Genomic DNA, 26049 nt, shown 5'->3' with positions numbered 1-26049 from the left:
GTCTTATAACTAATATTTGCAGAGAATTTGGGTGTCTTTCTAGAGAGTAGGACCCATTAGGCCGCTTTAAGCATCCCCCTTTAAACTTGGGGTCATGTGACATTCAGTAATAAAGAGCAATCAAATGTAGCCCGAATCCTTTCCAAAGTGATTGCTCTTTAATATAGTACACTCAGGATTCAAAGGAATGATTTCCAGTTATGAGCAAAGAGGAGCCAATTCATTTTCCATCCCTGTTGTTAGTGTTCCTGGGGTTTACAAAAATCATATAGGATGAGAAGAATATATAAAAGCAGAATCTCAGAGCAGCTTTTTTTACTGTCTCTTTAAACCATTTGCTGCTGATTAAGCAGGAAGTTTTATTCCACCTGATAGTATTGTGATGTGGAAATATGGAAAGAGGAGAGTAGAAGAGAGGGAGAGATTGCATCTTCAAAAAATAAACTGCCAAAGATTATTGTCAAAATAACTTTTCCATTTTATTTAACACAATGACTCTAATGTACACATTTGTTTAATGAACAGAGTGTAAGATATCTATTTCCATCTTCCTTTTGGTCTAACTTCTAGAAGATCTGACATGAATGATGAACTTGCTTTACTGAAGAACTTGGCTGTGCTTAGCTGATTTGGTGTGTCCAGGTATCAACTAATTTCCTGGATGCCTCTGAACCTGCAGGGTAAGAGCTAGCATCACTCCCCCCACCACACACCACAATTAGGCCAGTAGCTTACAAACACAGTGTGCATGTATGATAGAAATGAACAGATTACCACAAATGATCATCTCCATGCGGTATTTCCATGTAGCTATGTTCTTGTGTGTGGAAATGTTCTTTTAGTGTTGGTGTGGTACAGGGATTGCTCTCCCCTTTCACGAAATGTGTCAAATCAGATGTCCTTGGAAGCAAGAAAACACACACAGAAACCAGTGTTCCTTTTCCTCCACATATGAACTTGTGGAGGGATTAGTGGGACAGAGTGGGGTTCACTGAGGAGGAGCCACACTGCACTGCAAATATAAATGGCAAAAGATTTTGCCTGAACACTGCTACACTTTATGAACTTGGTAAAAATTTGAGATATAAATTCCTTCATATGAATATATCTTTCACTGGAAGAATATAAATTATAAAAAAGATGTTAAAAGTTCTAGCGATCATTTTTGAAGTATTTCTTCATTAAATTCTCAGACTCAAAGTCTCACACTGGAAAAGGGTAGCATGCCTGGAGGTGGACTCCAAGGAACTACGTTAGTACCCTGGACTTTCTTGGTACAACTGGGTGTCTGAGTTACCAGATCAGGAAGACAATGGACATTTTCAAAAAAAAAAGGCCCATTTTAGGGGGTTCAATCAAATGCCACTTCAATTAATGGAGCAGCAATCATTCGCTTACAGCTGACCATGTTTCTCTCTCAAGATGATGTGATCAGGTTGACTTAGGGGATGGACACACCATTTGTTGATGTTCGGAAACGTCTGTACTTCAGTATAAACACTGCTATATACAAGTTGGCAGATTCAGAGAGGGGCTCACAGTCTGCCCACAAGACACAAACATGCAAAGCTATGGCCGGATCCCTAAAAATACCAGCATTATGCCGAAAGCAGAGGCACACATACGTGTGTGTATTCTAGTCGAGCTACACCCCCAGCAAGAGTACACCGTGGACTGCAGAGGAGGCTATTCTGTCCAAGAGGGAGTCACACACATAAAAATAAAATATTTCATATTCTACACTATATTACAAAAATAAATATATTAATCAATAAATAGTATGAAGCCTAGAAACTTTGACACGGCCATGCTGGTGGCAGGCTGCTCGAGTGCCCTGCTAGCGTTTCCATCAGGAGTTGTTAGGTTTGTCAGCTTTTGCCATCAAAGCAAAAGTAATAAAAATAAGGCAAGTCTGGTTTGGGCTGGCCATGGTGGAAGATTCATCATCACAGAAATGTATCTCTAAGTTTTAATTTCCTGAGGACCCATCCATTCTGTGGCTTCAGGGTAAGGCAGTGAATGAGACGGGCTGCAGGCAGCTCCCAGGAGAAGGGAGAAGAACGCTTCTATTTATGGCTTTTGTCATTGCACTTTTGATAAGGCAGCAAAAATCATAACAATAATGCAAACAGCCACACTTGAATATCCGCCATGTGACTATCTGCACGCCTTGCTACAGGAGGACCACCATGCAAAGCCCCAGCTGTGTCTGCACTCCAGTCAGCAGGACAGCCTGTGGGATACGCAGACAGCCTCAACTGTCACCTCTCTTCAACAGCTCAGCTCAGTCTCTTCAGGAGCTGACTGGGCGAGCAGCCGTGGGCATGGCGGATACAAGAGCTGACACCTCTGATATCAGATGTTAATGTCAGTGGAGTTCTGTGGCCAGAAAGCCTGCGCTTCCACAGATCGGGCTGTCATGTTTTCCTGGAGTTTCCGAGTCATTCAGCATCACATGACACATCTAAACTATGGAAATTACAAGGCTGAGCTTCTGCCTGCCCTGGGCTGGTTGTGGAACCATGACTAGAACTTAGAAGAAACGATTCCTGCCAAGCTGAGATTTTATTATATGTCTATTACACTGTCCTTGAGAAAGAAGGACCGCAGTACCGTGGAGTTTGAGTATGTGTGGTGTACCATAGAGAATGAAGGCTGTACCATTTCCTCAAGGGATGCTGGCATGGCTAGCCAATCCAGCTGCCATGTATACAGACTTATGCGTGTGCTCAGACACACTCTGTGAGAAAGAGGCTAACACGTATACTTCTTAGTTGAACATCCATCTCAGCCACCACAATGTCCCTCACTGTGTTCCCACTCATGACCAAAATATTCCTCTTCCAGAGCAACAACCTCTCTGAGATTTGCTTTTTGACCGACTAGATATATGGGGTTGAAGTTCAAATTCACAAAATACCTGTCCTTGACAGAACAATCTGAATGTAGAACTCTAAGAAGCTTATGGAAAGGAAGCTGAGAATGGCCCAAAATTAATATCTATAACCCATAGGGTAAAGGTGGGCGATGTATTGGAAGCCATATTTCTGTTTCCCTTGTGGATCATTGTGTCACCTGTTTGCTGATGCTGGGGTGACTGCACCTGCCTGCTCTACCTCCTCCTGTACAGACTCTAGGACCCTAGCAGGAAGCTGTAGGACCAGAGCCAGAGTCTCGGTGTCCTTCCAACTCTCCGGATTATGGACAATGATTTCAAACCGGAAGGAGGGCAGAGTGGGAAGAATGGGAGGGCTACAGACTTCCTTCCAAGGTTTCAGAGTTTAAGCTCAACATTTGAGTCTCCTGCTTCATGGAAAACACAGCATAAAGGATATAGCTACAATCAAATCAAGTGAAATTTCCAGAAGTCTAGAACTCAGATCCCTAGCTGAGTGAAAATATTTTCAGATGCTTCTTCCCAACCCATGCCGTGGGTGGTGAAGAGAGAGAAACACAGGGAAACAAAGGACAGGGTGGGCGGGAAGTTAAACAAAGGGAAGAAGATGGAAGAGAAAGTAGAGGGGGCCAGCAAGAGAGGGACGTCACGAAATGAAGACGTTTTCAGTAGAGTTCACAAAATCGCTCCCTTCTGAGAGTTCTCTTAGTCTTGGGTCATTTTATTTTGTCCAAAAAAGATTTAGTTATCCCGTTAGAAATTTGGCTATTTTTACCATCACACCTGAGGACATCTGTGCCCTTCTCCTTTTGGCCCTCCTCCGCCTCCGTGGCCCTCTACAGCTGTAGAGGCTGGCACAGGTAGCCTTGCCTCCTGTTGACTGGAGGGGAGTCAGTCCTGAAGTCCCCCAACCCCAGCCTTCTTGCCTAGGCCCCGCCCTCTGGAGAGCACAGCCCAGGGGCCCATTCTATGCAAGAGCATTTCCCCGGACCACAGCCTGTCAAGGCCATTTGTTCTGTGTATCTGACAACCCCACCCACCTCTTGAGCTTGCAGAAGACTGCTTCTCAAGTCTGCTGCCCGGAGCCATGGCAGCTACAACAGAAAAGAACTGCATTCACACTCCCAGAACAGTTGGAAATTATGCTTCCCTAGATGGCTAATCTCCAGTCTAAGGAACTCTCTTACCCTAAATCCCATATCCAATAATACAGACACTCTGGAGGAAGCCCCTCGCATGTGTGAGCCTCGTCTGCCTCTGTTGGACAGAAAGGTTTTTATAAGTCCATGCGCACCTGCACAAACATGCACAAATATCTGTGTGCTGACACTGTTTCCCTTTAGGGGCTGTTCTTTCCAAACTGACACCGAGGATAAGTGGTACGGGCCTGCATTTGGTTGTTAGAGATGGTGTCACTGGGAATGAGAGTCCGGAGAAGATAAATGGAAGGGACTGGATTGTAGAGCAAAATACACATTTTCTATAGCACACTGACCTGTCCGCTTCCCTAAGGTGGCAACCTCTATTATCTGTACACCTTCATTAAATAGTTTCATTAAATAGAAAGCAAAATATACACATCTACAGTTATTAAATAAGCCACGAGACTCCTCTTCTATCTACAGCCGCATTCAGACACGGCCATTCCTTCATATTTAAATTTGTAGGTGACCACACCTTTATCTAAGTAGAGGATGGAGATGGGATCCAACTTCGTGGGCACGCAGCAGGCTTTGGACGCTTTCTGGGAATTCTTGAGGTGGACTAAGGCCTGGATAATCGCATGTTTTGTGGGTGTGAGGTGCTCGGCCAGAGGGTAGTTACAGACGCCGCGGCACTCATAGGCTTCGTACCCAGGCGGCGCGATGATCCAGGAGTCCCAGCCAATCTCCTTGAAGTCGATGTAGAGCGAGGTCTTCTTGCAGTAGTTGCCCTTGGCGTTCCTTCTGATGCGAGCAGTAGAGTCATCGATCATGTTTGACCTCATCTGCAGCAAGGCCGCTTCGTCAGGACCCCTGGAGAAGCCGTCCGTGTCCAGGTCCAGGTCCTGCTCGTGAGAGATCATCTCATTCAGCTCGTCTTTCTTCTCCCTGTCGTTGCTCTGGTCATCGGAAAACACAACGAGCAAAGGGTCGTGCTTATTCTGGGCACTGATGTCTATTTCCAGTTGTCCCCTCCCGGTGTCCTCGGCTTGGTTTTGTCTGCTCTCGATGTGGATCTCCAGCTGATGGGTAGACGGGCCCGACTTTTGCCAACGCCTGGTGGCATCCGTGACATCGAACACCTCCCACTCACTGTTGATCCCGTAGATCTCTGTTGACACTAAGACCAGCATGCTCCTTTCGTCTTCATTCCCCTCAACACTCTCGAGTACTTCAAAAATGGTGATCTTACGGTCCACGCCATCGTACATCATACGATCTCTTTGCACCAGCGTGTATAACCTGAGTTCAGCCATGATGACCTCTTCGTGGTGCGGGATGGACACGTTGAAGAGGAGAGGGTATTTCCGGAGCCCATTGAAGCTGACAGGCTGAGAAAACAGACCTAAAAAGAAAAAATATTTATGAGAAATCAGACGCGCCGGGTACGCTGCATAATAAAACAGGTGCCTAACTGGGTAGTGCCCAGACTGAGCTGCCTCACGGGGACAGAGCTGGAAAGAACCTTGGTGCTGCAGACAAGCCCTCGCTTTGTCCGACCAGTAATGAACCCTGCAAGATATCGTGGAGATTGTTCTGAACTAGCTCATAACTACAGACTTCAACGCTTCTGTTTGTAATGGGCAGTGGTCTCCATGTGGTTGGCTGGCCACGGGTCTTCGCGGAAGGTCTCCACAGATCAGGGTTTTTACACCCACAGACCAAACTGGGACTGTCACGTGCTTTTTGAAAACAAAGCTTCACCAAGAGCACAGCCCGTCTCGGGGATTGCTCTGCTGTCTCTGGCTAATTTTACCCTGCAGAGGCAAAATTAGATATGGACTATCTGGCCTTTGAGAGGAAGTTTGCTGACCCTGTCCCTACCCTACGTAACAAGGTTCAACAAGGTCAGCAGAACCTTGCTAAACTGGTCCTGGAGCCTGTGGTCCTCCCTGAGTGAGTGAGAGAGGATGCGCCTGGTGGGGCAGAGGTGGCGGGAGGGGGGGTGTGGGGGTGCTGTAGATGGCCTGCCTTAGTGCTATTCACTAGCAGTCAGCACAGAGTTGGACATGCACAAACCTCCTGAGATCTGTATGAAACAGTTTGTTAGAGGTCCTTTAGTGTCAGAAGCATGTCTCCAAACGCTTTCATACTGTTTGTGTGTTCGTTTGTTGACAAGGTCTTGTGTGGCCCTGGTTGGCTGTAACTCACTGTGTAGAGCAGGCTGGCCTGTAACTCGCTGTGTAGAACAGGCTGGCCTGTAGCTCGCTCTGTAGAGCAGGCTGGTCTGTAACTCGCAGAATTCCTCTCTCCTTTGTTTTCTGACACTGTAGGCATGTGTCACTATGCCATGCCTGATATTATCTTTCTGGGTGAGAATTTCGCAGAGATCCAAGAGCTCCTGTGTGCCTACCCCGGATAATTTATCTCTACAAGGACTGAGACATTTGACGTCAGATTATCTAAGAATTGTGATACCAAGATGCCAGGGACCTGCAACCGAGGGTCCTCTATTGTCCTTGGCAACCATTCCCCGACTCATGACCTCAGTGGATTCTCTGACCCACACTATGCTCAGCATCCTTCTTCAGCAGATGGCTTCATATTTATTCTCTAAAGGCTTGAAGGTTTGCCCTTAAGCTGATAATTGTATGGACTTTTTAAATTTACATAAATAAAGCACGTAGTTACTTCACACATTTCATGGGTGCTAACTAAAATTATCTTCACAGTGGCAGTGGGGACACTGACACAGTGGCACTGGGATGGCCCTGAAGTCCCTGGTGTGGCCAGAGCAACTGTAGCCGGGGCTTACATCCTGACCAAGCTTTGCTTACTGTTCATTCTCGCCAGCACACAGGAGGCTGCGGTTGCCCAGTGGGTGTTAACTGACCAGCTGGATGAATAACCTATTTGGATAGTAGCTTTCCTGCTTGAAGAAACAAAATCAAAAGCTACATGCTCTCCTCTGTATTCTGTACCGTGGAGGACGTTCTTCTGATTCCTGGAAAGAAAGATCTCTTGCCTCACTTCCACATCCCCATCTTTGGCCTCCGCCTTGAGACCTTGGCTCTCTTTCTCTGAGAGTTTATCCGACTAGGAGTCACCTGTGCACTTGCTGTCAGGGAAACCCAAAAATGGGAGCGCAGGTGCACTGCTCCTCCAGGAGAGAAGGGCAGAGAAAATGTTCTCTGGATGGAAGAGGCTTTGGGGGTTGGGCATGCTCACCGTCTTGACTGATGGGGGCTTCAGTGGATGTGTAACATGTAAACACTTAGATTATGTACATTAAATGCATGCAGATTTCTATATATCAACTTAGGTCAATAAAGACATGCTTTTAAACATTAAGCTTACATTCAAGAGGTTGAGACAGGGGGATTGTGAGTTCGAGCCCAACCTGGGCTACATAGTAAAACCTTGTCTCAAAAGAAACTAATAGTTCACAATTTTTTTTTAAATTTAAATGTGAGTATTACAACGCCAACCTGACCAGCTTAAAACAAAACAACAAAAACACAAAACCAAGCCTTAACTAAATGAAACCACCCACAATCCTTTGCATAGGTGACAAGAGATCCTTGGAGGAGTCACATTCCAGAGCAAGGGGATTGGGTCTCTGACAGATCTCACACACCACTCGCTCCAGAAATTGTGTGCCTGTCATGGTGATGCCCACAGTGCACACACGGATCTGATGCTGGTTTTGCACCAGAAGAAATCAAAGCACCACGTCTGGAAAGCTCTGACTTCCTAGGCAGTACAGAGGATGGAGTTAAGTTGAAACCTCAGCCTGCAGTTTCCACCAGAAATGTGTTAGTGAACAGAAATGGCGGTGATCAGTGGAATTGTAAAAGCAAACACTCTCTTGGTGTCTGAGGAATACCCGCTCAGTGTTTACTCCTGCACCTAGAATATTAATTAATGCATTAAAAGTCATCTTGGTTTGTCCAGCACTTCCTAACAATGAGCCCCCTCTTGCCTCTAGCCTCTTGTGAGTCACTCATTTGTGTCCCGAGGCTTCCATTTTACAGGAGGAAGTTGGGGGTCCCATCATTAGTTAGTCACAACTTCCCAAGGCAGCTAGCTCTCTGCATGCTGAGCTGCTTCGTGCCACTGTCTTCTGCTTTGAGAGCATCTGGCAAACACTGACCAAACCTCGTTTTCACTCAACTGATGTCTATAAAAGCACAATTGGTAAATAACACAGAGCCAGTTTCTCTATATCCACAGCTTCTACTATCAATATCATATTTTTTTCTACCAGTGCCATATAAACACAAGGTTAGCTCGCTGACTCCTTTAAAAACCCGAGGGGAAGGAACAACAATTTGAAATTTGTATATCACTCTTCATGAAGTTACGGTCACCATAAGCTGCACAGTGAGCTGGCCTCTTCACACTACCAGGGGTCTTATCACGGCTTATTAAATATGACGCAGCATTAGAAGAACCTCCCAAATACAGATCCATTCTATCAGAACACTGCTGAAATGGAGTCACAATTGGAAACTCACCCAGAATTTGAATGAACCACAATTCCCAAATTTCTAATTTATCTTTATCGTTTTCACCATTTTTGATCTAAGGAAAAGCTGACAGATTTTTATCAACCCCAGATAGAAATCAAATCCTGTCTAGAAAGCGGCAGACAAGATAGAAAAGCAGATCAACATTTATGGGCTTTTTTGATACTTGGTGTCCAGATTAAAACGCTGTCAAGAAACTGTTCTGATGCCAGAATGATGGGCATTTTGTGGTTTTTCCTTAATGGACATTCTATAGCATTTTTGGAATTCTAGAAGGACCAGGAGAACAGCTGCTACACTGTGCCTGAGCCATGCATTTCTCTGAATCCATCCTCTCCCCCATTATCCCCCACATAGACGTTTACTGATTTCTTCTTGAAATAAAGGAAAGCCAAAGCCTCCTAGGTGCAAACACAAGCCAGCCTACCTTCGTTCTTGAAACTCCGAATGATGTTAGCAGACGGCATGGAGGTCCGGTCCGTGGCGAACTTGTTGTAGAGTTCCAGCATGTACTCGGGTGGATCCACTTTGGCCGTGTCCTGCAGGGGAATGTCGGACAGGTTCAACGTCTTGAGAAACTCGTCCTTCATACTCTGCAGCAGTGTGTTGAAGTCAATACCATCTTGCTCTGTGAAGATATCGTCAAAGAAGGGCATGTCTTCTTCCAGGGGTGACTGCTCAAGGCCCATGATGGGGCTGCCAGAAACTGAGTGAGCCACCAGGCAGAAGACGGCGCTGAGCAGCAGGACCAGAGAAGCCATGGTTCTGCTCAGTTCCCCAGGACAACCTAGGAAGGCTGAACTCCCCCTGAGCTCTAAGTGGCAGTTTTATCTCTCCGAGCGAGTGTAAATGTCTTATGTCACTGGACACGACACTACACAAGTATGGAAACTCTTCCTCCCTCTTCCCCTCCCCCTGCGCTACTCCCCACCCCCGCCAAAAAGTCAGGTTGCAGTAATTGGAATGCAAAATCCCCTATAGGGCCTAGCCTCTGCTTATCTCCCCAGCGTAAACTTGTACACCAGATTTCATTTTTATCTTGCAACCCCTTCTTCTTTTAATGAGCATTTTGTAAACATTTCCACATTCTGACACTGGTGAGGGATAAGACAATTTTCTCTTCGCAAAGGCTCTGCTATCCTTTCTTTCATTTGACTTCCTTTTGGTAGGAATGCCTGGATTCTGGGCTTATGGGGTTCGGTTTTGTACGTGTGTAGGGCAGATATTAAAAATCAAGAAAATGCACACCAGAGGCGATGCATGTAGATTCCAATGACGGGGCTAACTTCAAGTCAAGTGGATATAAATGACTCAGAAACAAACTTTGAAGTATTTGCTTTTAGAAGCAGGGAAGACTGAGAGTCGCGGTCATTTTCCTACAGACTCGATCAGGCTGAAGTAAAGCCAGCGCCTGATTATAATGAGGTCTGGAGTGTGGCACGGTGAGGAGCTTTGCAGACATCATCTAATGCGCTTCCTCTAATAACCCCGTTTTCATTCCTGTTGTGTGCGTAGACTCCTGAAGTCCCACAACTGCCCAGAAGTCACTGAACTGCCCAGTCATGTAGCCCCCGGTTAAGCCCAGGCCATCTGATTACTGTGGGCAGGAAACTGCCCAACTTTGTAACCAAGATTTCACTAGACCAGGAATGGGTAGTAACAGCAACTAGACCCCAGCCCCGCCTTCTACCTGGTAGGCAACGAGAAGGCAGGTAGCTAGGTGTGGATTCAGGTCCTATGCTTGTGATACCTGATCTCAATACATACATGATACTGACCAAGATCTCTGCCAAGTTCACCTCCAAGACTAAGTCCAAAGCTCCAGCAGCTTGATATCAGCGTTACTAAACAGATAAAAAATGCCAAGCATCTTGGTAAGGGGGTGGTGGGGCTGGTATAATTGATTGTGTGTCCACTTTAGGAATAACAAGCCTGGCTAACCGTACGGCCCACGCTAATTGGTGGCAGCAGGAGGCACGGTGCTGTCCTGGTGGCTCTGTAGCCAGCTCCAAGAAGTGATTTCCCTCAGGGACAATTATAATGGAATCTCTTCTGCTTGCTCGGTATGTTCCTGTGCAACTCTGCAGGCAGCCTTCGGTGCATTCTCGGACACTAGAACACTGTCTTGGCTTCTTGGTTAAGTTTTTCTGCTCTCTTTCTAATAGGCTAGCTGCAGTACCCCCCTTTACCACTTTCTCCGGTTCCCCAAGGTTCTAATCACCTTTATCTCTTTCTCATCCTCCCTAGGTGTTTGCAGCATTCATTCTGAGCTGTCTTTGGAAGAGTCTTCTTTAATACGACTCACTGTCTGCTTCTCTGGTAGTTGATTTAAATTTGGTGGGTTTTTTTTTTTTTTTTTTTGGTTTTTCGAGACAGGGTTTCTCTGTAGCTTTGGTGCCTGTCCCAGAACTAGCTCTTGTAGACCAGGCTGGCCTTGCACTCCCAGAAATCTGCCTGCCTCTGCCTCCGAAGTGCTGGAATTAAAGGTGTGGGCCACCACCGCCCGGCTAAAATTTGGTGTTTTGACCAATTTTCTGCTCATGTAGCAAAATGGAGATTGCAGATCGGAAATAGATTGCACCTGAGCAGGCCCACCAACGAGCACATCCCAAAGCCGTGGCCTACTCTACTGTGGTGCATTCCAACACGGGGCTCCTGAACACATGACGGTAAGGCTCCTGTGCCATGCGCTGATCAGGACAAGCACCCGCTTATCTTCATACACACACACATGCCGACACACACCCCAAAATTCTGAATGGCAGGTGTGTACACGCAACTGCCACGGACATCAGAACAAATGGCTGCACTCCAGTCCCAGGGTGCACTAATATCAAAGTTCTGAGGACAGAGACCCACTCACACCCCCACTCAAAATTGAGCTCATCACACCCCAGGAAGAAAAATGTGCCATGGAGAATTCACTGGTTTCCGTGTATGTACTTGGTGAGAGAGAAGCTAACCATCAACGTGTCTTTAGCTGGTTAATAGTTGTGCCAGAAAAATGGGCACAGTTCCATCCCCCCCGCTATACTACTGGATTCTAGACCACAGCTAGAGTGATAGAATTGGGTTTCTAATTTTATCTCATTTTAGCCGTTGGCATTTTAATAGCTGCTCTACTTAGTAGTGACTGTCATGTTGGGCAGTGTGGCCCTAGATTATATTCCATAAAAACAAACATAGGTAGACATGGCGATGGAGCTGCCTGCCACCACACTTCCCGTCATGATGATAATGAACTGAACCTCAGAAACTATAAGCAAGTCACCCCAATTAAATATTTCCTTTATATAAAAAACAAACAAACACAGGAATAGAGTTACTGGCTAGTAGGTAAGACTTCCAATTTAATACAACACCAGATTGTTCTCCTGAATAGGTTTCCCATGCTTCTTCCTAGCTGTCCTTGCCAGCATGTGTCTGTTGACTTGGGGGGTTCGGGATGAATTGAGTGTCTGTGCGCACACCCACCAACCCGACCCTGAAACTCTTGAGAGATGGGAACTTGAAGAACGGAATTAAGAACAGCTGTGTAGATGCGGAAAAATTAGGTGGGGGACTCGTGCTAAACGTCTATCAAAACTCAATGACATTTGTAACAGTATCTTATTGTAGGGATAGATCAAAATATAGAAAGAGCCTGGGAAAGGGTTCACAAATAAGGAAAGTTGGTTAAAAAATCGCTGATTCCATGGCTCAATGAGGAAACAACAAACACTAAATAATAAGGGATCGCTTACTGAGATGTTGATTGTCCGTGCCATTCTTTACACAAAAATCAAGTTCAGATGGATGGAGAGTTCTTACGAAGGAGGAAATCTGAACGTTAGGGAGGGTCCAGTGAGAGTGTCCCTTTTGTCCTCACATCTGCGGCCACGGCAACCACAGAGGAAATCAAGGACAGGAATGCTTTTCTGGCCAGCTTAGAAAACGAAGGAAAGGAAGGTCACGTTTAGAGAAAAAGGTACGCGTGAATGCCAAGCATCTGACCATGAGAATGCCCCTTGGAACAGTGAGTGGGACACACTTTAAATCAAGCTGACTATGGTCATAGGCAGCCCAGAAAGGGGCAGCATTTAGATGTGACAAGAGATTACATCGCCTGCAGTTTAAGAAACATCTTTGTTGTTCTTAGAGCAAACACTCCATGTTTAAGTATGCTTTTTAAGTAAAAAATGCTAAAAATGCCCTCCGACCTAGGATATCCTGGGAGTGGACAGCCCGTCAGTGTGCCCCTCACACACTGGAGGTGTTTGACAGCTGCGCTAAGCAACAGTCCAGAGAGTAGTGGCGAGGATGCAAAGGCAGCCAGCGTGCTCTGCCACCACAGGAGATAAGTCAAGCCCTTTAACACCAGCGGCTGCTAAGGGCTTATTCCACACTCGGAGCGAGATAAGCTGCTCTTCATACCTCGCAGCACACCCCAGTCAGGAAAGCAGCTCAGAGAAAATCCAAGCGAGGCAACGGGCACAGACAATCATTTCAGGGATGAAAATGAGCAAACTTCAAGTTGTTTTGGTTTTAGTTTCTTGAGTATCTGTCGAGAGCCTGTACTTCAGAATGACTGGCTTTTCGAAGCATGTCATCACTGCAGGGTCCGCACGGAGCCACCTGCCAGGCACCTTGCACTCACAATCCAAGCCCCGATGTCTAAAGTACAGTTTGTTTTCTCATTTTTCTGAAGCCCCCGGAGTCCAAACAGTTAGATGAAGGGACTGGGTGACACGAGCTTAGAGAAGTTGGAGCCACACCCTTGCCACTAATTCCTCCTAATTCTCTCCACCACTTTTATTAGGCTGGTAGTTCATAGAGTTGTTGTAACTATACACCTGAGTTAGATACATTAGTGGTCTCCCTGTATTGTCTGCTAAGCTAATTTCCCTGAGACTTATGAACCCTCTGATGTTCTTGTATTTCCTCATTCAGATTCTATTTCAAGTGTACCATTTCCACTTAAGAGCAAGTCGGAATGAGTCCACTCCCCCGCCCCCTTTTCTTTTCTTCCTTTCTTACAAAATGCAATCATGTCGTCCATAGAATTAAGTGTAAACAAGTTTTGGAAGAACAGTTCGCGTCTTGACTTAGAGACATCATCAGCAGGTCCCTGCCTGCAGAGCTACCAGGTTAAGGTGAGCCACACTCATTATTCCGGAAGGATGGAGACCTGTAAGAAAAGACCAGTAGGCCAGTCAGTGGATGCCAACGCCACAGCCTGAGGCCATATCATCATTGAGGACATCACAAATTAATCCCGATTTCCCATTTCCACAATCTACATGGGCAACAGTGTTATTAAAAAGGGCGAGGCTCTGAGAGCCGAAAGGAAAACGAGAGGTCAACCTGGCGAGCTTCTAACCCTGCACAGGAAGAGAGATAGAAGCAAGAGGGGAAAGAATGGGACGCGTCTTGTCAGTGAGTGCCGAGCTCCTGTTGACCTGAACTGGACGAGGATCTGCAGGGAAGGTCTTAATTAAACCATGGCTGGTGCATAAAATCAAAGCTAAATGTGACTCATCTTCATTAACTACTGTGCATAAAGGAGAAAAATTTCCGGAAACTGTGGGCCACTTTTGAAAATTTTTATTTAAAGTGTCGTTATGATGACAAATGCTTTGGTAGAACCAACTTCCTGGGGAAGAGAAAGTCACACTACCTCCAAGCAATTTTTCCCCTTCCCTCAAAGTTGAGACATTGATAACAGTACCTAGGAGGAAGTCTAGCGATTGATAACAGCAGAATTCCTTAAACAGGCAGCCAGCCAGCTAAACCATGCCAGAGTCACTCAATCATGTGTGCATCCCTGAAGATTTCTGCAGTTGCCTTGATGCTTCTATCTTGCTACTCGGCGGCCATTGGTTTAGTAAGATGAAAGCTCCCAGTGCAGTGTATAATAGCGCCAAATGGTCAAGTCTGTGATAAAAAATGATTCCAAATTTTGCTCCCAATCAATTATTCTAGACACAAGAGTGACGTTTCTGTTGCATGGTTGACATAGTTCTGAGTTGTATCAGCTTCCACATGGTAAGGTTAGAATGTCCGTCTTCTCAAGTAACACAGACAACTGGGGGCAGAAGTGTTTTCCGTTCATGTGGTCCTGGAATATCCATAAGGAGCCTGGCACACACAGGATGCTCTCTGGTCAATAAACACAGGTTTTGTGATGTGATTTTGCTTTTTGTTCTGTAAATTACCTATCAAATTCCATTCCGGTAGTCTCCCTTTAGACGGTGTTTTAGGCCTATCTGCCAAGGCTTGTTTTATGGGAATCCTGGTCATTCGAATTACTGAGGTGACAAAGAGGGCTGGAAGGGCACTACCCCTTGACCCAAGGTTCCCTCTGAACCACTTAGTTTTCCTCTGGGCTTCCTTTAAGCTCTGTCTTCTTAAGCAGACAGAAGTATTAATCCAATAAAAGTCATGAACCGCTGAGGAGCTGCTGCCCTTGCTTCTGAGCCTTGAAGCTGCTTCCGGCCAGAGCAGGGTTGCCCCACTGTGTGGAACTGGTCCAGGTTATCAGGGGATCACATGTTTGGGGAAAGTTTCCATAGTAACAGAATGACTGCCCAGAGCACTCACTTCATAACATCGTTTCTCTGAAACCTCCATGAGGTGAAGCATCCCCAAGAAGGCCAGGAATCTTGAGCCTCGGCCAGAGGCGACCTTATCACAGGCAGCAGTTTGCCATTCACGGCCACCACTCGAATAGATGTTCGTTAAGCATCTGCACTATGTAGTGCACAGAGGCACGGGGCTGCCAGGAAGGATGCTCCAAGGCCAGCCAATGTAAAAATAGAAAGCTTCCATTGATTCGGGTTCTGCTTTGTGCCGGACGCCAGTGCCCAGGCTTTGTGTTGGTTGTCTCAGCTGTCTCAGCCATTTTTCTTCCAAACCTACGACTTTAGGATTAGCATCTGTATACAAGTCAGAAAGAGGAAGATTGATGCCAGCTCTACCAACCCTGAAGGTCAGACCCTTCATTACACCTGCTCTGTACCCCCCAAGGAAGTTTAGTCAATTGGAGGGGTAGCACAGAGGAGGGCACGGTTTGGGGGGGCAGTGAGACTAGGAGGGGACTCTCTGTTGCAGCTTTGAAGCAGCGAGAGAAGCAGAGAAACGTCATCTCTAGCACCCTGAGCTCCGTGTAGGAAGGAAGACAGCTGAGCTCATCTATTGAGAAAAGGAAGGGTAGAAGCCCTGGAGAAGGGACAGTGGAGACACATGGTAATGATGACAGAAAGTATCAAACACATGTGCCTGGCCGTGCACTGACCATGCCACTCATGACCTCTGAATCCTCATGGTTTCTTGATGTCAATACTATGCTGCCCCCAGGGAAAGTGAGGCTTAATGAAGGGCCATAAGATGCGTAAGATGCCCACTGGGGACCACATATTGTGACTACAATTTTGACTCAGAGACCAGGGCTTCCTGGGAGCAGGGAAGGTGCTCAGAGGTGTGAAATCATGGCCCCTAACTAACTTCTAAACTTAACAGATAAAAACTGGAAAGCCTATAGCCTCAGGAGTGGTTGGTGGGGAAGTCTTGAGCTTGAACCATGAGAGCAAAAATGAGACAGTGGGAACAATCAGTCAAGAGGTAGGAATGCAGAAAGTGGGGCTCAAAAAACCGGAGCAGAGATTTAACAGTGGGAATAATGACCAAACTAGTGAGAAATGGCTCATGATAGGTAGAAACCCCACCACTTACTGAAGTTATGTTTAGGAAATATAACTTCCCCTAGCAAATTCAATATCATATAGCAAAAAAAGGAAGGACCCTTTCAGAATCTTCACCATTCTATACACATAAGAGTAGAGCCGTTCCTGCAGCCACCGAAGTCAATTCTAACACTGAATTTCGGCAACCAGGAAGAGCAATAGCCAATGTCAGGAGCAGAGCTCACGGGGCCTGCAGAACGACGGCAATGGCGGCCAGTAATGTCTGCTCAGCATGGACGCTGGGTACTCCAGAAAAGGAGCAGAGACTCTGAGTGTGGGAAGCAATGACTGCCCGTGAGGAGGTCCCCTTGTGAGGGAGCAGTAGACTGTCTTCTCAGAAGGTACCTGCTCCCCTCAGAGCTGCTTGCCTCACTTTCCTCGCCTCACACCAGTGAGAAAAATCTCTCGGGAGAAGGGAACGTTTTCCCCTCACTGCTGGATTGCTGCTAACAATGCTTCTCAGGGAACTGTTTCAAGTTTGATGACTATCTCAGGAGCCCTGGCCAAAGTCTGAACCCCATCTCCACAGTCCTTCAGTGAGCATTGCCCAGACTTCTACCCGTTCCTCTCCAGGATGCCAATCAAACCCCATTCTCTAGCCCAGAATGCTATGCACTCACAGGACACACACTCACGTTCCACAGGAAGACACATCTACAAGGGCTCAACTCCAGGGCTCTCAATGAGAGGCTCGCGGTGGGGGCGAGGGTGGGTCTTCCAAAATAGTTTTAATGTTCACTGCTCAGGTGGCAATGTGGTATTTCCACCGCAGCTGGAAATTGAATCTGCAGATAAATTTCTATTCATTTGACACCCCCCCCCCCCAGTAAATAACATGAAACACATGTGAAATCAGTTTAACAGGATCACACAAGACCTCGTTCCAGAATCTGATGGCCCAGCTCATGGCTCCCCACTGCTCAGATTGTGACCACATGGTCAGAATACTGGATTCTTGCTCCAATTAAGTGATTACTTATAGCTTCAAAGCTTTCACTTTGTCACCTATAAAGAGGGCTAAAAATAAGGCTTGATTCTGGATACGTAATACAAAAGCAGAGATCTAGTCGGCTTTGGGCTTTGAAACTTCCTTTTCTCTTCAAGAGAAGTTTTGCTTGGCTTTAATGTCTTCTGTGTCTCTCGTCCATGCCTCTACCCACGACTTAGACACGTTTGACTGCCGCTTAGAACTTTGAGAAGAACAGCGGTCTCACTGAGCGGGAGGTCATTCCTTGGCACAACGGGTTCTCTCACACTTGCTGTGCGGTTGTGGGAGGCCAGGCCATAACTCCAGGAAATCCTCATTAGCTGTGTCCACAGCGGGGAAGACGTGAAAACTGAAGTTTGAAAAACTTGGAGAAACACAATATCCACCTGCCTGTCTTTCCGTGGGTGTGAAGACGTGGGTGGGTGAGACAACCAACGTAAACAGAGGAAAGCAGGGAAGGGCCCGGGAGATTCCCGACACTGATGAGATGGGTCTCTACCTGTCTGACCCCCAAGTCCCACAAGGTGACCCAGAGGAAGTTGGCCAGGCGCTTCTCACGGTGGTCGGGGAAACTGGTGGAAGCCTGCTAGTTAAACCAGATCTCAGAGAGTGAGGAAGCCTGGCAAGAGATTATTTTCCAATGGACGATGTCCTGCGTAGCACTGTAATGATGAAACCAGTGGTTAGATAATGATTTTAACAGTTTCTAATGCCTGGGGCAGGAGAGATGGCTCAGCAGTTGAAAGCATTGGCTGCTCTTGCAGAGGATCCCAGCTCCATTTCTAGCACCCACGTGGTGGTTCACAACCATCTGTACCACCAGTCTCAGAAGATCTGAGGCCCTCCTCTGACCTCTGAGGTTACTGCACCTACATGGTGTACTTTCATTCAGACAAAACTCAAACATATATAATAAAAATAATAAACAAAATCTTTAAAAATAATTTCAGATGTTCTATAGGCCACAGAGTATTTGCTGATAGTTGAGAAGTTGAAATCATTAGCTCAAGCAAAGCTAGGTATGGTGTCTCTTGCCTGGAATCCCAGAGAGAGAAGCTGGAGGATGACCATGAGTTCAAAGCTGCCTGGGCTACATAGTGGGCCCTTGTCTCAAAGAAGAAAGAAAGAAAGAAAGAAAGAAAGAAAGAAAGAAAGAAAGAAAGAAAGAAAGAAAGAAAGAAAGAAAGGAAGGAAGAGAGAGAAAAAAGTTAAAAAAATTAAAACCAAAAAAATGGGTGAAAGTGTTATACTTGTTACATTTGGTTCTTCTGTAATAATTCATAACTAGTAAGTTTCATGCATACCCAAATAGATTTATGATCTGCCTAAGATAATCAATCACCTAGGCCACTGATTTTTGCAGTGGTCCTCGGAAGGTTTTTGGAGTGAGAGGGGCAACATTGAACTGTTGGGACAGGGAAATGGTATCGTCAGTAATAGTTGTAAAATATGGTCTTAATTTGTGTCTTCTTTTTCCTTATCATAAACATTCAGGGAGATTATTGGCACTAAAAGGAGGGTCATCGGAACAGTGGCTGCACAGGGATCTTGTCAAGTCTCAGGCTCAGAGTTCTGACAAAACACCCTGTCTTCATGTGCACCTCTGAGCAGCGGCTTCAGGACAGCTCTGGGGCTGCGCGAGAGTTTTAAACTTTGCTTCTAAGACTAAACTCTGACCTTCCATGGGGCTGCTGACACGCAGTAACAGGAAGAGTGGCGGACTCCAAGTTGGGATGGAAATCAGCTTGCAGAGTGTGCCTGCATGCTCGCAACTTGGCTTTACAAGGCCAGACGGCAGGCTGTTCCTCAGGAGATGGCCATGGCGCTCTCTGGCTCCTTCCTGGTAGCGGTGACAAGACTGCAGTGTCTGTTTGGAGAGTTACACATTCATTCACCGTCAGAATGTCAGGGCGGTTGACACTTAGACCTCTGATGGGGGATTCCTTCCGAATGGACCATGTATGGGAAAAACTCTGTATGATTCCACAGAAGGAAGAAATGAGATGGCAGATTGGAAACTAATTTTAGTCTCTATGCACATACCGGTCCCTGTCACATTCCCACTATCTCCTCTCATGGGGCACATGGTGTCTGATAGCAGCAATGGGCGGCTTCATGATGCTCTTCCAGAATGCTTTGGAAGGACTTAGCATCACCCTCCAGTACCCATGACTTACAAGAATGACTTGTATCATTCCATTGCCCAAAGGACAATGACAGATATCAGGATTCCAAGATAGCTTCAGAAGCAGTTGCCAGCACACATTTTTCCATTCAAAAGTTACAGCATGGTGAGTTATAACGTCAGGGCTTTGGGAAAGAGTGTTCATCACGAGATGCGGTCAAGTAGTCTCGTGGTATTTTAGAATCTGGTGACCCTTGTTGGTAAACCCAAATGTCCTACCAGACAGAACCCCTTGCTGTCTGGATAGATGCAGGCTGAGAGTTCTAACGGAATGTGTTAGGGCAGGACCCATACAGATTTCATATCCCATTTTTTTCTCAAATTAATGCCGTCAGTAGCTGATGGTTGGACAGGGCACTCTGAGACCCTGTTGGAAAGAAAGGGATGCAACGAAGAATTGAGAGGTTTGTCCCGCAAGGTAAAGGTTCTGGGTGGAAATTAGGAGACAAGCTGAAGAGGAGGTAAGCAGAGGGGACAACTTCCTAGAACTTCTACATGCAAAAACAGCACTGGGCCCAGCGAGAGACGTCACAGCATGCAGGAGACAGGCCTGGATATAAAAGGAAGACGCGGCAAGGATTTCATGATGATGTACCTTGTCATTTACCATTTCTTCTGCCAAGGGGCTCGGTGATAAGATCATAACAATAAGATCATAGGTATATGATATTTGAACTTTACAGAAAAAGCACTATTTTAGTTTGTTTAAAATTGGTTTTAAAATTCCATTTCTGATCTTTACAAACAACTTGGCAAAATCATTTAAAAGACAATACACCACCCCAGCGTTCACAATTTGAGTCAGCTTGCTCGGGTTTGGAGAGGAAACTGAAATCTCCAAAGTGAAGCTTCTCTAGCCCACACCGCCATCCGGTCCTCATGCCACCTGTGCTGGTGTTACGTCAGCTTGACCGGAGTTAGGTTCATCTGAGAGGAGTGAACGTCAATGGAGAAAATGCCTGCGTAAGATAAGGCTGCAAGCAAGCCTGTAGGGTTGTTTTCTTAATTACTGATGATGGGGGAGGGCCCAGCCCATTGTGTGTGGTGCCATCCCTGAGCAGGTGGTCCTGGGTGCTCAGAAAGCAGTCTGAGCAAGCCCTGAGGAGCAAGCCAGTGAGCAGCTTCCTCCAGGGCCCTGTATCATCACCTGCCTCCAGGTTCCCTCTCGGTTTGAGTTCCTGTCCATTTCCCTCAATGGACTGTGACTCAGAATTTGTAAGCCAAATAAACCCTTCCTCAAGTTCCTTTCGGATATGGCGTTTTTAACTGCAACTGTAACGCCAGCTAAGACCGCCCCCCCCAGGTCATTATTGATGTGACACTGGTTCCTAGTTTGGGGTCACAGGAGAAAATGTTGAGGGGTGGGATGACTTAAAATGTGACCATCAGATGGGCTCTGTCACCCACGCAACTGGCACAATGAACACATTGGAAGCTCTCCTCATTGCTAACCCATAAGCTGCACTTACTTTAAAAAGCTAATCTATGTTCAATCTGCAGACTTCGGAACTGCTTTTCCAGCCTGCAGGAATGCCTTCAGCCTCCTCTCTTTCTCTTTCTGACCTTGCCCTTGCTTCAGGGGTGGGGTAAGAGGTACTGGTCAAGATAAGCAAGCCAATGCCCAGCTGCATCTTCCTTATATGGTAAAACTCTTGCCAAGAACCCGTGTTCTCTGTCCAGAACCTTCCTTTGCTCTAACTGGTTAGGGTGGTAATGTTATTTTAATGTGTTATCATTTTATTTTTATGCTGGAGTTAAGTATTAATATGTAAGTGAGTTGTATATGTCATAAGGCCTGTGGCAGCTGATTGAGATTCTAGGGAGTTATTAGATACCCGATTTTAAGATGGCATGTGTATGTGGATTATGTGAATGGGTAAATATAAGGATGTATGCCAACATTTGAAGGTGATTTAGTTTTTCAATATATTTGTTGACAGCCATGCTCTGTCTATAGTTATGACTGGTAAACATCTGGAGTACAGGATATCTGTTTTCTGTGTTTCAAATAATCTTTATTAAGTTTTAATTATAAAATATAATTGGTCTTTAAACAAGTGTGTTTTATATATAAAATTTATTATATAAAAAATTAAACCCTTAAAATTTAAAAAATATAAACCACAGAGTTGCTAAATGGTTAAAGAGAAGAAAAAAGTTTTTTTTTCCAGACATAGTTTCTCTGAGTGGCCCTGGATGTCCCTGAACTCACTCTGTAGACCAGGCTGGCCTTGAACTCAGAGATCTGTCTGCCTCTGCCTCCTAAATTACCAGAAACCCTGTCCTTTCCCTCCCTGCCCTGAAATAGCTTGAGTTCTGGGTCCTACTCACTGTTTACTGCGCTGCTCTCCGAGTCCACCCATTTTCAGAAAGTAAAGTAGGGCTCACAAAAGACATTTGTCTGATCTCTCTCTCTTTCCTAGACCTATTTAACTTACCAAATAAACACTCCGTCCCCAATGGGCACCACCCAGTCTTACCCATCCAAGGACCCTCCTTGGTGGTCTTGTTCTAGGGCCTCAATCGCTACTTAGCAAGGTCAATACTTTGCCTATATCAGGCTAAGGAGGCAATACCAAGACCTGCACGATTGATTCTTTAGCTCTACATAACGTGTCTACTGGATTCTAAAAGAAACCTAGAACTCACCCAGCCATATGCAGCCTACTCAGGTGGGACTCTGGAGACGGCAGCTCCACCAGGGCAAACGCCTGCTCTCTCTGCCCAGCATCTCCAGACCTGCCTCTTCTCTGGCAAACACAGAATATTCTCTCCCCCACCACCTTCCAGGGTGCTTTTTCTCCACACTTTTTGTCTGCTTCTGCTAAATATTCCAGGTCTCTCACTGGACTCAACAATATCTCTTTTCCAGCCCACACCACTGGATTCCTCCTCTTCTCTAATCTTTTAGGAGAAAAGTAAGCACCCACTCATCTTCTGTTATACGGGGAACTCGATGCCCTTTGCATAGACAGTATATTGGTAAGTTAGCATGTACCTTTTTGAAACTTTTTTCTTATTTATTCCATGTATTCTTCACATCATGTGTCTTGATCCTACTCATTTCCCTTTGAATCTGCCCTCCACTTCTGTAAAGCAAAATTTAAGGGAAAAAAGAAAAAAATTAAAATCTTGTCATGCAAGCTGCAGTGTTACACAACGAGCCACACAGTAAGCCCTTTGTCCGTATACCTTTACTTGCATGTGTTCATTGCAGAGTCACGGTTCAAGTCCTCTGGTTTCTGCTACACTATTGATGCTGGGCCCTCACTAGGACTCCCCTTGGCTATCCTGTGGTTGCCCTGTGTTGTGGACATCCTGTAGCTTTGGGTCTGCGGGTCAGGCACCTTCACACGCTCCAGCAGATGGTAGATGGAGTGGATGTTGGGGCTGACCAAGTCATAACCGCGGATCAGGGCCTGGGCAACTTCAGGGTTGGTCAGCCTGCCAGTTCTCCCCTGTCCTCACCACCAGGGTGAGCTCTTCAACATTGCCCTGGTAAATGACCCTTGCCCGTGAGCAAGGGGTGGGGCTGTTCTCCTGCTTTCCTGTCCTCAAGGTCAGGTCTCCCACACCTAAGCCATCAAAGCCAGCTCTACTGCAGTGCCCAGGCCAAGCGCTTGAGCCACTCTCCTGAGTGTTTCAGGTGATTGGGGCAGGGACAGCTCTCTCAATCTTACGACCCCACAGCCAGCTCCTACACCTGTCTCAGGGGTTGATGGGGTGCAGGGAAGGGGAGGAAGGGGAGCTGTTGAGGAAGATGGCAACGCTCCCCTGCCTATGCTGCCTCCAGACAGACTAGTAATGGAGAGAGCTCTCCCTTGCTCAGCACTTCGGGGCTGGCTCACCCACCCTTCAGGCAACAGGGTTGGCTCTGTTGTGTTGCCCAGGCGAGGTTGCAGCAAATGGGGGACATTTGAGCTCTTGTGACCTCAGGGAGAGCTTTTCCACCTACCTCAGGTGTTGATGGGTATTAGGGGGCATCTTTCCCCCACACGTGCTGCCACAAGACATTTGAGTAATGGGAACAACTTTCCCTTGCTTGCAGCAGCAGGGTTGGTCATCCACACACACCACTCCACAGCAGTGCCAGCTCAACCATGCTGTTGAGTCGAGAAGCAGGGCCATTTTCTTGAGTAGCACGCACCTTCTAAAACTCACAGAGAAGCTGGCTCAGGAACTAATATTTGACCCTCCCACGTCAGAACCAAGCCCATTTATTCCAAAGTGTTTCAGTCTCACCAGTCCTGCGTCTGGGAGATCCCTGAGTCTGTAACAGGAAGAAAAGAGAACAAGAAAATAGCACAAAGTAAAAGCCCCGTGCCTTTGAGAGCTACCAAAAGATAGAATATTTCATATTTCCAACAGAGGTTGCTTCTGATTAGCCTATGATACAAGGGGCTATAGTGGGGCTAATGGGAAGCCGCTGCAGAAGAGGACTCTGCCTAGACATCCCCAGTCATTACCCTAGTGTCACAATGATTAGGTCCCTGTCATAGGTTCTGCTGGATGTCGTAAGCATCAGTTGATGTTTTGCTACTCCCCAGCGGTTTTCTCTCTATCCGCTACATGTATTCATTCAAAACTCAAGTGATTATAGATGTGGAAAATCGTTCTATAGACCATACAGAGCACAAGAGTTCTTCCTGGTGTCTTATGTTTTCTATGGGTTTTTTTCTGGGGACCTACAAGGCCCAGAATTTAACAATATACAGGTAATATTAATTTATTACATTATGCTCTATTTGGATTCAGAACTCTTTTAATTAGATGATATGTTTATTTGTTGCTGTTACTATGTCTCTTGGTATCCAGGAAGGAAACAAAATGAACAGGAACCAGCCAACAGCAGGAAGTGCTTAAGGTGTGTAAGCAGGAAGGTATTTTTAGGAAAGGTCGTCTGTGTGATGGGACTTTGCCCAAAGATGGATGTGTGTTTTTCCAGAGTGAGAAAGAAAGCTGCAAACCCTAACTAAGCAAGCAACAGAAGCTTTCTTAAGGTTAAAGTTCAGCTCAGCCTCTATTTAAATTAATTGAGTTATCATAAGTTATTGATCTACTCTTGGAGGCACTTGCAAGAACAGAATCCCAGTTCTCACCAGGATTTATTCAGAAGTGCTTGACTTCTGTCCAGGCTGTATCTGGACATTACACAGGACTTCAGATGACCCAACCGGTGTCGCTGATGTCATAGGTACTGCACTGATGTGGAGAGAGGGGTTAAATGTCTTGCCCTTTGCCCTCCAAGGATAGCTGATTCCCATGGCCCTGATGTCATGGGCCTGTTCTGATGCAGCAAGAGGGGTTAAATGTTTTGCCCTTTGCCCTCCAAGGTTAAGTAATTCCCACGGACCTGTGGCGTGTAGCTATGTTAAGCCGATTGTCCCCTTGTTCAAAGAGGCCATGAAGACCCCACTGAATGGACATTAATCAGAGTCTGAATCCAAATAGATTCATGCAATGTTGTTGTTCATACTACACACGTGAATATTAACACAGAGGAAACAATCTTCCATTCTTTCAAGAGAAGCCAAACAAGGCTTTTGGCTTGTCCTCCTTTAAGCAGACTGAGAAAAAAGGAGGAGGAGGAGAAAGAAGAGGAAGAGCAGCACCCAAAGGAGCCAGAGGGTCCTTCTCTGAGGACCAGACCCTTGCCTGGCCTTAACTGTGTTTTGAAAAGTGATTAATTTTGGCCACCTACATGATCTTAAATACCCAGAAAGAATGTATAATCAAAGTTAAACTAATTTATAGTAATTGAAAACAGGCAGCGGATCAGATTTACAAGCCTATGAATGGGCTACTGACATGCTAGATGGTGTAAACACAGCCACCCCAGCTTTAATCAAATCAAGGAATTTCCAATTTCCATGCTTTTTGTAATAATAAACATACCACTATTTGTATATTTCTGACAATTCTGCCAGTGTCTTATTTGTTTTGCAGAGTCTCCAAAATCATACTAAACAGCATTATCGCATTGATGGACGGCTTTAAACTGGGGTCTCTGGACCTTCATTGTGAAGTGGGCCGGGTCTAGTATAATCTTAGTAGTGGGTCTATAGCTCACTGGCTCTTATACACTCAGCAGCTGTCTCAATTTTGTCTCCTCTTTTTACAGACGTCCACCCTAGGATGGGTCAGTAGCAATCTAACTCCGTCCATCTGGGTGAGTTTGATTGCTCTCCCATGCCTGGATGTCACAGGAGTAAATCCCTCTTCATCCCTACCATCCGCCAGAAGCGGTCAGATTGATTGAATGTTCATTTCCTAAACGGATTTTAGGGTCTCACCTCTTGAGTGGGAGAATGTTAGACATATAATGGCAGACTGGGGGGGGGGGCAAAGAGGAAGGGCCCCTTCAAAGCAGCCCCCTCTTCCAACATTTCAAATGCCAGCAACTGTCCCAAGACCAACTCCTCCATACAAGGGATGCCAGGCACCCTTGTTCCACAGAAATGAGCAGTTCCAACTTGCTTCTCTACTCCTGTAACAAATGTTACAAACAAATGCAACTTGAAGGAGGAAAGCGTTTATTCAGTTTAGATCTGCTAGTGGCAATCCACTGTTGCGGAAAGTCAGGACAGA

General features: G+C 46.0%; 1 protein-coding gene across 1 annotated transcript; it reads right to left on the bottom strand.

The window, feature by feature from the left end:
* Positions 1-4511: 4511 nt before the first annotated feature.
* On the bottom strand, positions 4512-9328 carry Bmp10 (bone morphogenetic protein 10). The gene is made up of 2 exons (XM_013352949.2): positions 8995-9328; positions 4512-5443 (listed from the first exon to the last, which is right to left on the bottom strand). Exons 1-2 carry the CDS (start codon positions 9326-9328, stop codon positions 4512-4514), a joined length of 1266 nt encoding a protein of 421 aa, XP_013208403.1.
* Between the last annotated feature and the right edge of the window lie 16721 nt (positions 9329-26049).

This window comes from Microtus ochrogaster, unplaced genomic scaffold, assembly GCF_000317375.1.
Source record: "Microtus ochrogaster isolate Prairie Vole_2 unplaced genomic scaffold, MicOch1.0 UNK1, whole genome shotgun sequence".
Classification (NCBI taxonomy): domain Eukaryota; kingdom Metazoa; phylum Chordata; class Mammalia; order Rodentia; family Cricetidae; genus Microtus; species Microtus ochrogaster.
Note: the sequence above shows the minus strand (reverse complement) of the source record. Positions and strands in the feature narration are given on the sequence as shown.